At 50.8% G+C, this 15,675-nt stretch overlaps 1 protein-coding gene across 3 annotated transcripts in view; it reads right to left on the reverse strand.

Moving 5' to 3' along the window:
- The window catches only part of FAH (fumarylacetoacetate hydrolase), a 35,721-nt gene extending 20,408 nt beyond the window's left edge, over positions 1 to 15,313 (reverse strand). For all 3 annotated transcript variants that reach the window (XM_002749202.5, XM_078326928.1, XM_078326927.1), the window contains exons 1-5: positions 15,193 to 15,313; positions 11,456 to 11,566; positions 8,743 to 8,864; positions 7,425 to 7,474; positions 5,569 to 5,659 (exon numbers count right to left, since the gene is read on the reverse strand). In XM_002749202.5, the coding sequence (XP_002749248.2) occupies positions 5,569 to 5,659; positions 7,425 to 7,474; positions 8,743 to 8,864; positions 11,456 to 11,566; positions 15,193 to 15,273 (455 nt within the window). In that variant the 5' untranslated portion in view covers positions 15,274 to 15,313. The remainder of the gene's footprint in view (positions 1 to 5,568; positions 5,660 to 7,424; positions 7,475 to 8,742; positions 8,865 to 11,455; positions 11,567 to 15,192) is intronic.
- Positions 15,314 to 15,675: the final 362 nt, after the last annotated feature.

Raw genomic sequence — 15,675 nt, forward strand, 5'->3', positions numbered from 1 at the left:
TGTCAGCCAGTAGGGAGCAAACTCCAGCTCTGAGACTGCCCGGGCTTGGTTCTGGCCACCAGTGTAAAGTGGTGACGCTGGGATTCAAACCCAGGTCTGATCATGAAGTTCTGCTGCTTCCTCGGTAGCCCACTCCCCACCTGATACAATGGTGGGGACCACCTGTGGACCCCAAGAATAGGTCACACAGCTCAGGAAAGAAGAGTCATCCCAGGTAACTGGAATATTCAAGAGCTCCGTTCTTAAGACATAAATATGGAACAGGAAATAAAAGCACTCCCAGATGTCAAAACGCACTAAAAAACAACTTAAAATAGTATAGCACTAATCAAAGGGATCAACACCTGAAAACCATGCACAGGTGAAAATGCTGTATGTGATAAAGACCTGTAAATGTCTTAGACAATGGGATAAGTTAGATCCTGTAATGGAGACAATGGTAGCTCCCCAAAAGATAGGGCCATGGACACCGGGCGCGGTGGCTCCTGCCTGTAATCCCAGCATTTTGGGAGGCCAAGGTGGGCAGATCACATAAGGCCAAGAGTTCAAGAACAGCCTGAGCAACATGGTGAAACCCCATCTCTACTAAAAATACATGAAAATTACCCAGGTATGGTGGCGCATGCCTGTAATCCCAGCTACTCTGGAGGCTGAGGCAGGAGAATCACTTGAACCTGGGAGGTGGAGGTTGCAGTGAACTGAGATCGAACCACTGCACTCCAGCCCGGGTGACAGAGCAAGACTCCGTCTCAAAAAAAAAAAAAAAAAGATATGGCCATGTCCTAACTCCCAGAAAACATGGAAAGAGTTTTGGTAGATACAATCAAGTTAAGGATCTTGAGATGCAATTATCCTGGATTATCTAGGTGGGCCCTGAATCCAATTAGAAATATCCTTATTAGAGATAGAAGAGAAGACATAGGAGGAGGAGGAGGAGGCCACGTGAACACGGAGGAGAGGCAGAGGCTGGAGTGATGCAGCCACGAGGCATGCCTGCAGCCCCCGGAAGCTGGAACCAACAAGGACAGGGACGGTCATCTAGCAGCTTCAGGGAGAGACGCCCCGGTGACACCCAGATTGCACACTTACAGCCTCCAGAACTGAAAGGATACATTCCTGTTGTGGTGGCATTTTCTTCCAGCAGCCCCAGGAAATGGATACAGACCCACAACACACCTCACACGTGAAAGGAAATCCAGATGGATTCAAGATCTAAATGTACGAAGAAAGGTTGGTACAAGCACTAGAAAAAAACCCACAACAAACTTGCAAATTCTTGGGGTGGAGAAAGCCTTTCTAAACATTGCCTAAAAGTAAATGCCTATAAGGAAAATGATTGACATGTTTGACTTTGTAAAAATGCAAAACTCTGTATCTAGAAAGACTGGCAAAGAAAAAAGATAACGAACTGGGGGGAAATATCTGCAAGGCATTGCAAAAAAGGGTTAATTTCTATCACTTATAAAACACTCTTGTAAACTAATAATAGAGAAGCAACTGCATAGATTAAACTGGCAGAGTATGCAAAAACATCTGTGAAAAAATATATAAGAAGGCCAGGCACAGTGGCTCACACCTGTAATCCCAGCAATTTGGGAGGCCAAGGCAGGCGGATCACTTTGGGTCCAGGAGTTTGAGATCAGCCTGGTCAACATGGTGAAACCCCATCTCTACAAAAAATACAAAAATTAGCCAGGCGTGGTGGCACAAACCTGTAATCCCAGCTACTTAGAGGGCTGAGGCAGGAGGATGGCTTCAACCTGGGAGGTCGAGGTTGCAGAGAACCAACATCATGTCACTGCACTCCAGCTGGGGTGACCAAGTGACACTCTGTCTCAAAAAAAGAAAATGAAAATATACATATATGTCACCGATTACCAGTTTTGCCTCTGGAGAAGGGAACTGGATGGTGGCACATAGGTGGTTGAATTCTGTTTTTTCCCACCGTTTACCCTTAAGTACCTTTTGATTTCTCAACCATGTATATATAATAACTTTTTTGTTGCTTTTAATTTTTTTAATGTTTGATAAATCATTTTGCAATATTTATGGCATACAAAAACATGTAATAACACAAGTACCACCAAGGAGCTAAAGAAGTAACACTTGGCTAATCCAGCGCAACGCATCCTTGGGACTTCTCCTTGGTCTCACTCTCCTTCCCTCCTTTCCTGCCCCTCACCCTCGAGGAAACCTGCATGGTCCTCAATTCCCTATATTTCTATATACTTTTATTACTGTACCATATTTTTTTTTCTTTTTTTGAGACGGAGACTTGGTCTGTCGCCAGGCTGGAGTGCAGTGGCGCAATCTCGGCTCACGGCAACCTTCGCCTCCTGGGTTCAAGTGATTCTTCTACCTCAGCCTCCCGAGTAGCTGGGATTACAGGCACGCGCCACCATGCCCGGCTATTTTTTGTATTTTTAGTATAGACGGGGTTTCACCATGTTGGCCAGGATGATCTCGATCTCTTGACCTCGTGATCTGCCCACTTCGGCCTCGCAAAGTGCTGGGATTACAGGCGTGAGCCACCGTGCCCAGCCACATTTTTGTATCTTTTTATAAAAATGGTATTTTGCTGTGTATTTGGCTTGTATTACCTACCCCCAAAAATATATTTTGTAGAAGACTGAGGCAGATTTAAACTTATTTACACGGTGATATGTAAGTTATGCCAATGATGAAGTGAAAAAGCAAATTTCAGCATCGTCTCTTTTCGTTAACTAAGGAAATAAAATCACATGCATATGCGCATACATGTAGGCAGGCACGTGTAACCTGGAGCAACGGACAGGAGGCACATCCAGCTTGCTCAAAGTCATTGCCTCTGGTGAGTGACTGAGGAAGAGCTCCCTTTTTTACCCACTTTGGTTCCCTTATTGGATTAAATTATAAAATTCAATCGCATGCAATGACATGGCATGTAATAATTTAAACAATTCAGATGAAAAAAGGAGTTAGTACTCTCTCTTTTTTTTTTTTTGAGACGGAGTTTCACTCTTGTTACCCAGGCTGGTGTGCAATGGCGCGATCTCAGCTCACTGCAACCTCTGCCTCCTGGGTTCAGGCAATTCTCCTGCCTCAGCCTCCTGAGTAGCTGGGATTACAGGCAGGTGCCACCGTGCCCAGCTAATTTTTTGTATTTTTAGTAAAGACGGGGTTTCACCATGTTGACCAGGATGGTCTCGATTTCTTGACCTTGTGATCCACCCGCCTCGGCCTCTCAAAGTGCTGGGATTACAGGTGTGAGCCACCACGCCGGCCCAGGAGTTAGTACTCTCCCCATCCAGCCACTCCCCTGAGGAAAGCAATGTTCATCTGGAGTCTAATATTTTTTGCCTTTCTCTATGCTCATACCAGCCTATGGAAATAACGTATGTATAAGTGTGTGCCTGTATGTGTGAGTGTGTGTGTTAAACTGAAAAAATGGCCCTCCAAAGGAGATCCAGGTCCTAATCCCTGGACCCTGTGGGTATTATTACATGCCAGAAAGGGTTTTGCAGATGTGATTAAGTTAGGAATCTTGAGATAGGGATACTGTCCCTGGTTATTTGGGTGAGCCCTAAATGTCATCACAAGGGTCCTCATAAGTCAGAGGCAAGGTCAAAGGAGGAAGCAGGAGATTAACAGTGGAAGCAAGTGGTTGGAGTGATGTGAGGAAGGGGCCAAAAGCCAAGGGATATAGGCAACCTCTAAAGCTGAAAAGTCAAGGAAATGGGTTCTCTCCTAGAACCTCCAGAAGGAAACAGCCCTGCGGACACCTTGACTTTAGACAGTGAGACTGACTTCAGACTTCCGGCCTCCAGAACTAGAAGAGAATGTATTTGTGTTTTAAGCCACCACGTCTGTGGTAATTTGTTACAGCAGCAACAGAAAACTAATACAGTGTGTATGTGCATATATCTTCCTTGTCCTTTCATAAAAGACACGCTTTACATAACCGCCTGTAGTTTACCTATTTCACTTAACATAGATCAATGCACGTCTCGCTTGATTTAAACCTTTCAGTAGCTACAAAACATTTCATATTGTGAACAGACCAATTTTTCAACCATTCCTCCACCAATAAGCATTCTAATGACTGCCAGCTCTGGGCCACTAGAAACTCTGGTAATTAACATGCTTGCTCTCAGACAGAACCCACTGGTGCTTTTATTTCTGTAAGATAGATGCAGGGAAGTGAGCATTGCCAGTCAAAGAGCAGACACATTTTAAATTGTAAATGTTTTACTTTACACATTTTCTGTAGTGTTTGCGTTAATTCCAATAATTGTATGTTACCTTTATAATAAAGGCCTTTATTAAAGGCTGTGAAGAGTCACAGCTGCAGGCCATCTTGCATCAAACATGGCTAGAGAAGGCCTGTTTGCTCTTATTCTGCAGAAGGACCGGGAGCAGGGATGGCTACGGACCCCACACTCAGTTTCAGACACAGTCAACACTCATTTCCCAGATCCCAGCTCTCCTCTCACTTCCTGGTGCCCCTGCCCACTGGCTATTGGAATTGTGGCACATGGGTGACAGCCAGCTCTTCTGGGCTGGGCAGTCCACCGGGTCATCACCACCAAGGACACACAGATAGACAAGTTGAAGCTGGCTGGGGAAATTACAGCCTGAAACGTGTACAGGGCAAGAGTCTCTAATATTTATTTGCCTGTCTCATGTGGAAGCCTGGAACCTGGAGCCTGGCTTCTGGTCTAGATTAACCTTGTTCTGCAACCTTGGTGTTGTTTCTCAACATCTCTGACTTGGAACTGCTCTCTCTCCCTTTCCTTCTGCTTCATCTTGGTTCTAACAGACCATTCCCGTCATGGCATAGCCTTCTGGAAACACTTGAGAGAGAGTAAGGCCCTGTCCCTACCCCAGTTCCTGTGTGTGGCTGGCGGCACCTGGCCTGGGATGCATGCCCTCCTCTGTGTCCAGGCCCTCTTCAGTTCCAAGGAACCATGACATCCAGGGCACAACACAGAACAAAGGGCAAGGATCCCGGCTCTGTGACCTCAGCTTGGTCAGCGGCCGGATCTGGGGGCTGGGAGACAGGCTTTGGTCCTGCCGTGCTCAGCTTCCTTCTCTGAGCCCATTTCCCCGTCCGTAAAATGGGGCTTACAATCATGGCCTTGTGACATCACAGAACTACTAGGAGGATCAAACTGATGAACGAAATGGATCACATATTGAGGAATATACAGCACTGGGCACATCTGAGGATTCTCATTCATCAGAAAATGTAAGTCTGGAACATGCTAGAGTCTAAGACTCGTCTACAGTACAATATACACAGCTTATCAATGAAAGACTCCAGAAGGAGCATAGTGATTCAGGGAATCCAATTCCAATCCCTGCTGTCCAAAGGAGCTGAAGGGACTTGCCCTTCAACCTCACAGCAGGTACTGAGCCAAGCTGAGCAGGAGACTAGAAGCCGAGACCAAGACTTCCAGAGGTCGCAACAGTCTAACTGTTTTTCCTCCGTTTACTTTAAGAAGAACTTGGCAGCTCCTGAGATAAACATGCTGCTGGAAATGAAAAGGCAGACTTTGAACTTATGCAAACATTTGACTCGGGACATACCAATTTGGCATCAATGCATTCTCCTTGCCTCTGAACATGACTCCGATGTTGGTAGCGTGCTGCCGAGAGGAATAGAAGTCTGTGTAGTCTCCTGCAGAGCAAAGACCCAAGAGATCCCATCAGCAACCCAGATGCCTCAGAAGAAGAATGAACTGTTCCAAGCACAAGAGCCATGAGTGTGCACACAATAGTGTTTACACATCCCGGAGCCCACCCTGCATCCACTACTCAGCAGTGACAGCACCAAATGCAACATACAATATCCTCACCGAAGATTTGTTTTTAGAGCCCTCAACTAGGAAACAATTAAGAAGTCAGGAGTCTAAACTTTCTGAAACTGACAGTGGAATGTGAATACCAAGAGGCTGACTCCACCCCTCTTCTCAGTCTCCCGACTTTTACCACACACAACTGCCATTCCCAAGTCCCCACAGGCTCCCTCACCATGCCTATGCTGACTGACTTCTCCCTTGTCCCTGTGTATTCAAATCCTGGCAATTCTTTCAGGGCCCCTCCTCCCTGAAGCCCTCCCTACTCTCTCTAGCAGGACCTCAGCCCCCTCCAAATCCCCTCCCTGAATCCTTCTCGGCAGGCTTCGCTTTGCACTGGTGCTCAGGTTACGTGTGTGCACACCTTTGCTGGCCTGTGGCCCTTCCAGGACAGCTCCAGCCCAGTCCTCATTTCTTAGACTCTGCCCCAGTACCAAGGATAAGGACTTGCATGCTGCAGATGCTAATCAGTGCCTGTCGATTATGATGAACTGAACGGGGTGGCCAGCAAGCTGCAGGCATCGTCTACCATTCGGAGAATTAAAAATCTGCATGAAAAACCAGCTGGGACAGTCTGCCTGTTTTATCTTCCTAAATCTCTCCTCAAAAAAGACAACGAAAACCAGCTGGGTATTCACCCATACCAACAGCCTAGACTAGCAATGGTCATGCTGAAGGATGCAGAGAGCAAGAAAAATCCATGGGGCAGGTGGAGCCTTTGCTGCTGTTTCCCGTCTTTCGTCCCAATGCGCAGAAGTAAGAGCAGAGAGATTTTTCAAAAGAATAATCCATAACAAAAAAACATAGAAAGGGCACCATCGGTCAACCAGACATGATGAGGAATCTCTGAAAGACATCTGTTTTGTGCAACAGATCGTTTGCCAAAAAACAGCACAGTCCCATGAGTGCATGAGATGGGGGAGTGAGAGGGGCTAGGAGGAGGCAGGTGACCGGGCTCCCATCCCCAAACCCATCCTCCAGCCAATTTAGCCGAAGCAGCCCAGCAGCAGAGGACTCTCCCAGAGAGGCAGTGTACCCCAGGGGAGGGTCAACCGGCCCCTTCCTCAGAGCACAGGTACCCAGGTGACCCAGCAGAGGAGGCCTGTGCACAAGGAGGAGGGCTGTGCTTTGGGCTGAGCCAGCCTCTCTGCTTCAGGCTGTTTCAGCAGCTCCAACTTCCTGAATGACGCTCCAAGCAGACATCCTGCCACGTGCTCAAAACAGGGCCCTTCACAGCCCTCTGGCCTCTTTCCTCAAAACTGCTGACTCACAGACTGAACTCAGAGAACTTGTCCCATAGCCTTTGCAGGGAAGGAGAGCAATTTGCTGTGCAGGGAGCCATGTAGCTAGTCATGAACTTGAGCAGCCTGCAACTCACCACCTGAGGCAAGATATGGCCTGAGTTAATGCCAGGCTTGGGTGCTGAGAAAGGTCAGTGATGGGAAGTGGGTAACAGCCCCAGAGCCCCTACTCCATCTCCTCCCCCAGGAGGGACCCTCCACCCAGATGCAGCACCAAAGCACCTGGCCAGCCCTCTTGGCCCACAAAGCTGCTCCATTCTCGTCTTCCTGAAGAGACTGCACTCACCTATGGCGGCTGGAAGGTGCATCGTGGCAGACACTTGGGAGATGAATGCACTGAAACGCAGAACCAGGGGCTTCAAAGTCAAGTAGGTGGCAAAGCACGGTCCCACCCACAGGCTCAGTCCCAACCATCCCCAAGATGATCAGCAATCTCCAGTGGGCACCTCCAGGCTGGCCTGGGGCCAGAGCCATGCTGAAACTTTCACAGCTGAGAGGGCATCCGTCCACTGAAGCCATTTCTATATTCTACCCTAACAAATGGGACTAGACAAGTGGGAACTCTTTCCGACTCTAGAAACCAGATGAGGGCACAGAGGACCCTGATGATGGCTGGCTGAGTAAGAGAGAGGGCCAATGGGCCCAGCCTGGCCTAGCTTGGACAGCTCCAGTTCAGGCACCCAGCCAATCCGAATGCTCCCTGCACCCTCCCATCTATATCCAGCCCAGGCAGGGGCAGTCTGAGTGCTTCCTGCGCCCTCCCATCGATATCCAGCCAGGCAGGGGCAGTCTGAGTGCTTCCTGTGCCCTCCCATCGATATCCAGCCAGGCAGGGGCAGTCTGAGTGCTTCCTGCGCCCTCCCATCGATATCCAGCCAGGCAGGGGCAGTTTGAGTGCTTCCTGCGCCCTCCCATCGATATCCAGCCCAGGCAGAAGCAGTCCAAGTGCTCCCTGCACCCTCCCATCGATATCCAGCCCAGGCAGAGGCAGTCTGAGTGCTTCCTGCGCCCTCCCATCGATATCCAGCCCAGGCAGAAGCAGTCCAAGTGCTCCCTGCACCCTCCCATCGATATCCAGCCCAGGCAGGGGCAGTCTGAGTGCTTCCTGCGCCCTCCCATCGATATCCAGCCCAGGCAGAAGCAGTCCAAGTACTCCCTGCACCCTCCCATCGATATCCAGCCCAGGCAGAGGCAGTCTGAGTGCTTCCTGCGCCCTCCCATCGATATCCAGCCCAGGCAGAAGCAGTCCAAGTGCTCCCTGCACCCTCCCATCGATATCCAGCCCAGGCAGGGGCAGTCTGAGTGCTTCCTGCGCCCTCCCATCGATATCCAGCCCAGGCAGAGGCAGTCTGAGTGCTTCCTGCGCCCTCCCATCGATATCCAGCCCAGGCAGAGGCAGTCTGAGTGCTTCCTGCGCCCTCCCATCGATATCCAGCCAGGCAGGGGCTGGATGGGGCCGGGTCTGACTTGGGCACACCAAGGTTGCCAAGCCATGACACAGAATGGCACTGACCAGCACACAGTCGTCATCCTCCCCGCTGCTGCAGCCTCTCCTCTCCCCTGCTGCAGCCCCTCCTCCCCGCCAATGACCATGTGCTTCTCACCGCTTCCGAAGTTCCGTGTCATCTCTGAGCCTGGCTTGACTCACAGACAGCAAGTTCTGCAAGAACACTCTTGCCTCCTTCCAGGCAGCCTGCCCCAGGCCCATGAAGCTGTTGAGTGTAGGCTAAGACCAAAACAGGGAGAAAGATCATGCACAGGAAAGCTTGGAGAGGATCCCTCCTGCCAATGGGATGCCAGGAGCCAGCCAGCCCCTGCCACATCTCTCCCGTTGACTCAAACTCTCAGCACCTCTGCTTTTAGTTTTGTCGTCTGCTCATCAAGCTGGAGAAAAGCATATACTCTCTTGATGTTGCCTCATGCCCTCATGCATCTGTACCAATTGTCCAAGCCCAGGAGCTGCTACTGGGCACTGCAACTGTGCTAAGCTTGGCCTGGCCCACAGTAGAAGGTGACTATGTCCTTCCAAGAGAAGCACACTCCCGCCTGCAGATGATCCAGTCCAAACTAATTCGTTTCACATCAGTTAAAAAGAGGTTTTGGGCCAGGTGTGATAGCTTATGTCTGGAATCCCAGCACATTGGGAGGCCGAAGTGGAGGATCACTTGAGCCCAGGAGTTCAAGACCAGCCTGGGCAATATAGTAAGACTTCATCTCTATTAAAAAGAATTTTTCGGGCTGGGCGCAGTGGCTCACGCCTGTAATCCCAGCACTTTGGGAGGCTAAGGTGGGTGGATTACGAGGTCAAGAGATCGAGACCATCCTGGTCAACATGGTGAAACCCCATCTCTACTAAAAATACAAAAAAATTAGCTGGGCATGGTGGCGCGTGCCTGTAATCCCAGCTACTCAGAAGGCTGAGGCAGGAGAATTGCCTGAACCCAGGAGGCGGAGGCTGCGGTGAGCCGAGATCGCGCCATTGCACTCCAGCCTAGGTAACAAGAGCGAAACTGCGTCTCAAAAAAAAGAAAAAATTCCCACTCTGTCATCTAGAGTACACTGATGTGAGCTCACTGCAAGCTCCACTTCCTGGGTTCAAGCAATTCTACTGCCTCAGCCTCCTGAGTAGCTGAGATTACAGGCATGCACCACCACACCCAGCTAATTTTTGTATTTTTAGTACAGAGGGGGTTTCACCATGTTGGCCAGACTGGTCTCGAACTCCTGACCTCAAGTGATCCACCTGCCTCGGCCTCCCAAAGTGCTGGGGTTACAGGTGTGAACCACCATGCCCAGCCTCTATAAAAAAATTTTTTAATAGGCTGGATATGGTGGCTCATGCCTTTAATCCCCACACTTTGGGAGACTGAGACCGGCAGGCAGGTCACTTGAACTCCGGAGATTAAGACCAGCCTGGACAGCATGGAAAAACCTTATCTCCACTAAAAATGCAAAACTTAGCCATGGTGACATTCACCTGGGATGCATGTCACCATGCAGTCTCCCAGCCACTCGGGAAGCCGAGGTGGGAGGATCACCTGAGCCTAGGGAGGCTGAAGCTGCAGTGAGCTCTGACCATTGTCACTGCACTACAGCCTGGGCAACAGAGGGAGGGCTTGTCTCAAAAAAAAAAAAAAAAAAGAAAAAAAAGCAGGAACTCTTTCCTACTCTAGAAACTAGACAAGGGCACAGATGATGCTGATGATGACCAGCTAAGCATGAGAGGTTTTTTAATTTAAAAAAAGAAGAGGTTTTGTAGCCAGTGAGGCATAGCAGAAAAAGCCCTTGCAGGTTCTAAGAGTCAGAGTTCCAGCCTCAGTTCTGAAACTTCTAGCGGTGCAGCTTGGGGAAACCATGCCTCATTCCAGAAGTTCAGGTCCCCATCTGGATGCTCAGGTCTCCATAGGAATTCCAATTCCTATGCCAGAGGGTGGTTGGGAGGACTGAAGGAGAGGATGAGTATGAAGCTCCTGGCACACAAGAGGTACCCATAAATCCCACCCTCCTTCCTGACCCATGCAGTAAGAAGACGCTCTACCAAAGTAGCAGACCATTTACAGGGAAGCAAATTCATGCCCATCCCTTGTGAACATGTCCTTCAGGGCTGACTCCTCCCTGGCTGTTTCTGCAGAACTGGAGGCCAGGGGTTCGTAGCTCCCTCCCTCGGGGGCCCTCACAGGCCTTGGACAGGCAGAGGCTCAAACAGCTTGACAAGGAAAGTAACCAGAGCTCCTGAAGAGCTTCATCTCAGAGACAAGTAGGAACGATCCGGGACTGCAGACACCAATAATTTCTTCACCTAGGAACTTGCCCAGAGGTGAGAAGCTGCCCTGAGTTGTCCCAAGGCCACCTCCTACTAGCTTGTCTGTCTCAAAACAACCTTAGACTTATCTAAGTATAAGCTCTGAGACCTCCAATGGCATGACCTCTGTTGGAAAGGGAACACAAGGAGCATTTTCTTGTTGGCATCCGCAGTAAGTGCCACTGAGGTCAGGAACAAGCTATTTTGTTTTATTTATTTATTTATTTTAATGAGATGCAGTCTCGCTCTGTCACCCAGGCTGGACTGCAATGGCATGATATCTCAGCTCCCTGCAACCACCTCCCAGGTTCAAGTGATTCTCCTGACTCAGCCTCCTGAGTAGCTGAGATTACAAGCACCCACCACCATGCCTGGCTAACTTTTATATTTTTAGTAGAGACAGGGTTTCACAATATTGGTCAGGCTGGTCTCGAACTCATGACCCACCTCGGCCTCCAAAGTGCTGGAAGTACAGGTATGAGTCACCGCGCCTGGGCTGCTTCACAATGTCTTACCTCACTGAAGACATCCTGGTGTTTGGAGAGGACAGGTCCAGTGAAGAGATGCTTGATGACGCTGAGGTCCAGGATCTGCTCGCCAATAGCCACGCCTATCCTCGGTCTTGGCTGGGAGGAGGAGGACATGGTCAGCACCAGAAAAAGCTCCTGGCCGGGCTTGGCTCAGACTCCAAAAGCCTGTCTATTGATGACCCAGGGGTCCCCCTTTAGATGGCCCTATATGCACAGTGGACTGAGGAACCACGTCCTCAGCATCCTGCCCCAGCTCCCTTGTGCCATCTCTGCTGCCAGGACTAAAAGGAAAAAGCATCTGTGTTCCCTGAATGGGAACTAAATCAAATATCCCTTAGACTTGAGGAAGAGCAGCCAGCCTGGTCCCAGCCACTTACCTGGGCAAAGCCCCCTGCAAAGCTCCCCAGGCATTACATAAATGCCTCCGGTGATGAGGAGCCCACCACCTCACCAGGAGGTTGGATTCTTTTCCAGGTTTAACCTAGGCCTTGGCTCAGGGTAATTCAGCTGTGCAGTAAAGAGTGAGTGCCCAGCGCATAGTGCTGAGGGCCAGGCGGTTTGGATTAATCAGCTCTGTTGTGGCTCAAATGGAGGTGAGGTCAGGTTGTAAGGAAGCTGCAGGAAGCCAGACTGCTCAGAACATCCAGGAGAAGTTCCTTTCTGCACCATAAAACCCCAGCATCAGCAAAGATGTCTTAAATATTTGTAAGGTCTGGTCTTTGTCGCCACAACCCTGAGTTTTGCTGGTCAACAAAGAACCAGAGGGCATGTCTCGCACTCAGCTTCCTGGGGCTCTGTCCTGAGCCAGGCTTCCAGCTCTCCCGAATGACCAACTTGGCCATTTCAGTGCCAGTGAGCTTAGTGGTGGGATTACCGGCTGGCCTTATCTCCACTGGCTGCTCATTTGGGTGGGCTGAGAAAAGATGGCCATTCCTCCATGCATGTCAGCTCTTGGGATGAGAGGTAAACCACAGCCACACTCATCTGAGGTCCCAGCAGAGCCTATCCTAGAAGAGTCTGCCTGAAGAGCTTAGCTACTCATGCTCAGCCCCACTGCCAGCTCCCTGGGCCTCAGTCTTCCCTCCTGAAAATGGCAAATCTGCAGTAGGCAAAGAGCTGAACCACCCCGATCCGAGTGGCTTTCCACTCAGGGAATGTGCAGGACAGACCCTTGGGCCACATCTCTGAACATGGTCCCCACACCCAGCTGAAAGCAAGAAGGAGCCACCTCTGCTGAGCAACCTCCAAAATGGGGTCACAAGAGCGGCTGCCTGCTGCCTCAAATGCAAACAAGCCCAGAAGCATCAGGTAGTGAGTTACCACCCTTGTGCTTCAAACTATGACCTGAGGACCCAGGAGAAGTCCGAGAGAGTGATTCCCTCTACTTTCAACCTTGGGAGTTAATTTCTTCAGCATGAAACTAGAGGGAGCTCGCAGGTCGGATCCAGGATTCCCGGGCTCCAAGTCTGCTCCCTCATTCACCATCTTATCATCTTGGACAAGTCCCTGGTCCTCTCTATGTATCAGTTTCCCATCTGCAACTTGAGGGAAACAAACTAAGGCAGGAGACTCCATGTGCCTGACTTCCAGAGAATGAATGAGTATTGCCTCTGTTTTCTAACAGTTGGTTATATCTGATATAAGGTTGTCGGAAGGAAAGCATTACCCAACCCTCAGCCTGACATAGAGGGGAAGTATGGGATTGGGAGGCTGACAGATGTGGGGATCAACCCCATATCTGCCTCCTACTGGCTGTGAGATCTGGAGCGTGATGCTTTGCTTCTCTGGGCCTCCGTTTCCTCATCTGTAGAATGGGAACAATAACTTCACAGTTTGTTTATTGCAAGAATTCAATTAATATCTATGATCTCCCCACAAGAACAGACACAGGATAGACGCTATTCATGCCGCAAACATTTACAGAGGATCTTCTCTGTACCAGGCTGGAGAGGGCGGAGGGCAGGAGGCAGCAGCAGGGCCAGACCCCAGGGATTTTAACAAGGCACTCAGCAAAGCAGCTCCACGCTACTACAATCCCATCCTCAGAGGCCACCAGCCCTGCCTTCACAGAGAGCGCTCCTATACATCTTACTAGTCCATGAGCCACCAGAAATGGAGGGAAGATGTCTTCTGTGTCTTTGATCCCCAACTCCCAGCCCAGGCAAGGTCTGGACAAGAGTTGGGGTCCATAACTATTCGCTGAATAAAACAACGAAAAAGTGATGACTGGATTGACTGTTGTTCCACTCAAATTAGGAAGGGCTGGCTGCTGACATGGGGGAAGGGAGGTTTTGCCTTCGCAACTAGTCTTGCCAGGCAAAGCAGCCATCACCATTGGAATGTTCACATGCCTGCAAAGAAAGCTCCAGATGAGGCTTGTTCAGCTGGAATGCCAGAGGGACCAACTCTCCTGGGATGGGGCTCTCTTTCCAGACATCTGTATTGGCTGCCCTGCACATTCTGATGTTCAAACGGCAGGACACGGTGTCTGAAAGTGCCAAGCCACACTCTAAGGGACATTAATTTGATCCCCCTGAGAAAGCAAGTCAGAGCACCCTACTACTGGAGTGTACCTGCCTGTCACAAATGTTTCTGTCTAATGGATTTGTGCTCCCACAGGAAAGGTGAGGGAGGACACATCTACAGAGGGCAAAGTGTTCAAGGCGGGCAGAGGGAGGGCTCTGTCTCCAGAAAGCGTTGTTGGCCATCACAGGTTAAGGTTTAACGTGCCTCAGATTGTGTCCTCCAGGGGACTGAGTGTCCACTTTCTGGGTCCTTGCAACATCTGGTCAGCCCAGCCAGTTGTGAAACCACAAACTGACTCTTCTAGACCAAGGCACTCACCGAAGACAGGCCCACAAAGGCAAGCCACTTGCGTCCAATGACAAGCCATGGGGGAAGGAAGGGACCCCACTTCCCAGGAAGAAGCCAGCTGCCAGGCCCCTCGTTTAGCAAGCATTTCCTGTTTCTAGGGTTCTATGGCTTACAGAGCTGAATCAGGAGTTTACCTTTAAAGCTGGGAGCAGAAATCTAAGCCAAAAATACCATCAATAAAGCCAAGGGAATCTGCTTTTCCAACCTAGGGACCCTCTTATAATCGATTTGCTGATACCCCCAGTTTTCAAATACTTCTACCAGTCAGACTACACTGACTTAGTCAAAGTTTGTTTCCCGGCCCTATTTCTTCTGATCAGTAGAGAAATGCCAGGGGGCCCTCACCAGGAGGTGAAAGAATTCCAGCTTAAGGCAGAGACACTTGCCGTCTTAGATCTTAGAGCTCTAAGCCAGGAAATACGCACGCCCCTCTGAGCTGCTGCGCATACCGGTTAACATTTCCCGGGTTCTAGGGTTAGAGGCTACCCAGCGAGATGAACCACCGGCCCTGACCTGGTCTCTTGGGGGAGAGAAACACACCGCAACCACCTTGGCGCGGGCAGCACGCCTGTGTGCGGCAGCTTCCGGTAACAGAATCCTGCTTGCTCTACTTGTCTGGGAGAGTGACACGCTTCATTTCATTTTGCATTTAATTCTCAGCAAACCTACGGACATTGAGGCTGAAAAGTTAAATAACTTGCACAGCTAGGAAGATACGGGGCGGGACTCGAGACCACAGGCACTGTCCGGGAACGGATCTTAAGAGAAAAATGGCCCAAGCCTCCATCCCGCCCCCAACTCCACTCCACTCCCTCCCCGCGCTCGGAAGCCGAAGCCCCTCTGCTCACGTCGCCTCTGGTGGAGAAGACGCCGTAGGGCAGGTTGTGGATGGGGAAGTCGGAATCCTCGGCCACTGGGATGAAGGACATGCTGGCGAGCACCCGACCCTGGCGTGCGGAGAGCTGGACTGAACTAGGCCGCCGCCGTCAGGTCCGGCCCCGCCCCCGACCCGCCCCCGGCCAACCCCCGCGGCCTCTCCCGATGACACAGCAGGGAACCCGGAGGCTCCTGCCTGCCTTTTGGTCTCGCCGTGAACACCCCGCCCCTGAACCCCGAACCCTGCCCTTCCCCTAGCCCCGTCCCGCGAGCCCCAGATCACTCAGTCTCTTCTCCCTCCCCGAGCCCCGCGCCTCCCTCCGCCCCGCCCCGCGAGCCCCAGGTCCTCCCGTCTCTCCTCCCTCCCAGAGCCCCGCCCCCTTGGCCCCGCCCCCCTTTGCCCCGCCCCGCGAGTCCCAGGTCACTCACAGTCTCTTCTCCCTCCCCTAGCCCTG

The sequence above is a fragment of the Callithrix jacchus genome, chromosome 6 (genome assembly GCF_049354715.1).
Source record: "Callithrix jacchus isolate 240 chromosome 6, calJac240_pri, whole genome shotgun sequence".
Taxonomy (NCBI): Eukaryota; Metazoa; Chordata; class Mammalia; order Primates; family Cebidae; genus Callithrix; species Callithrix jacchus.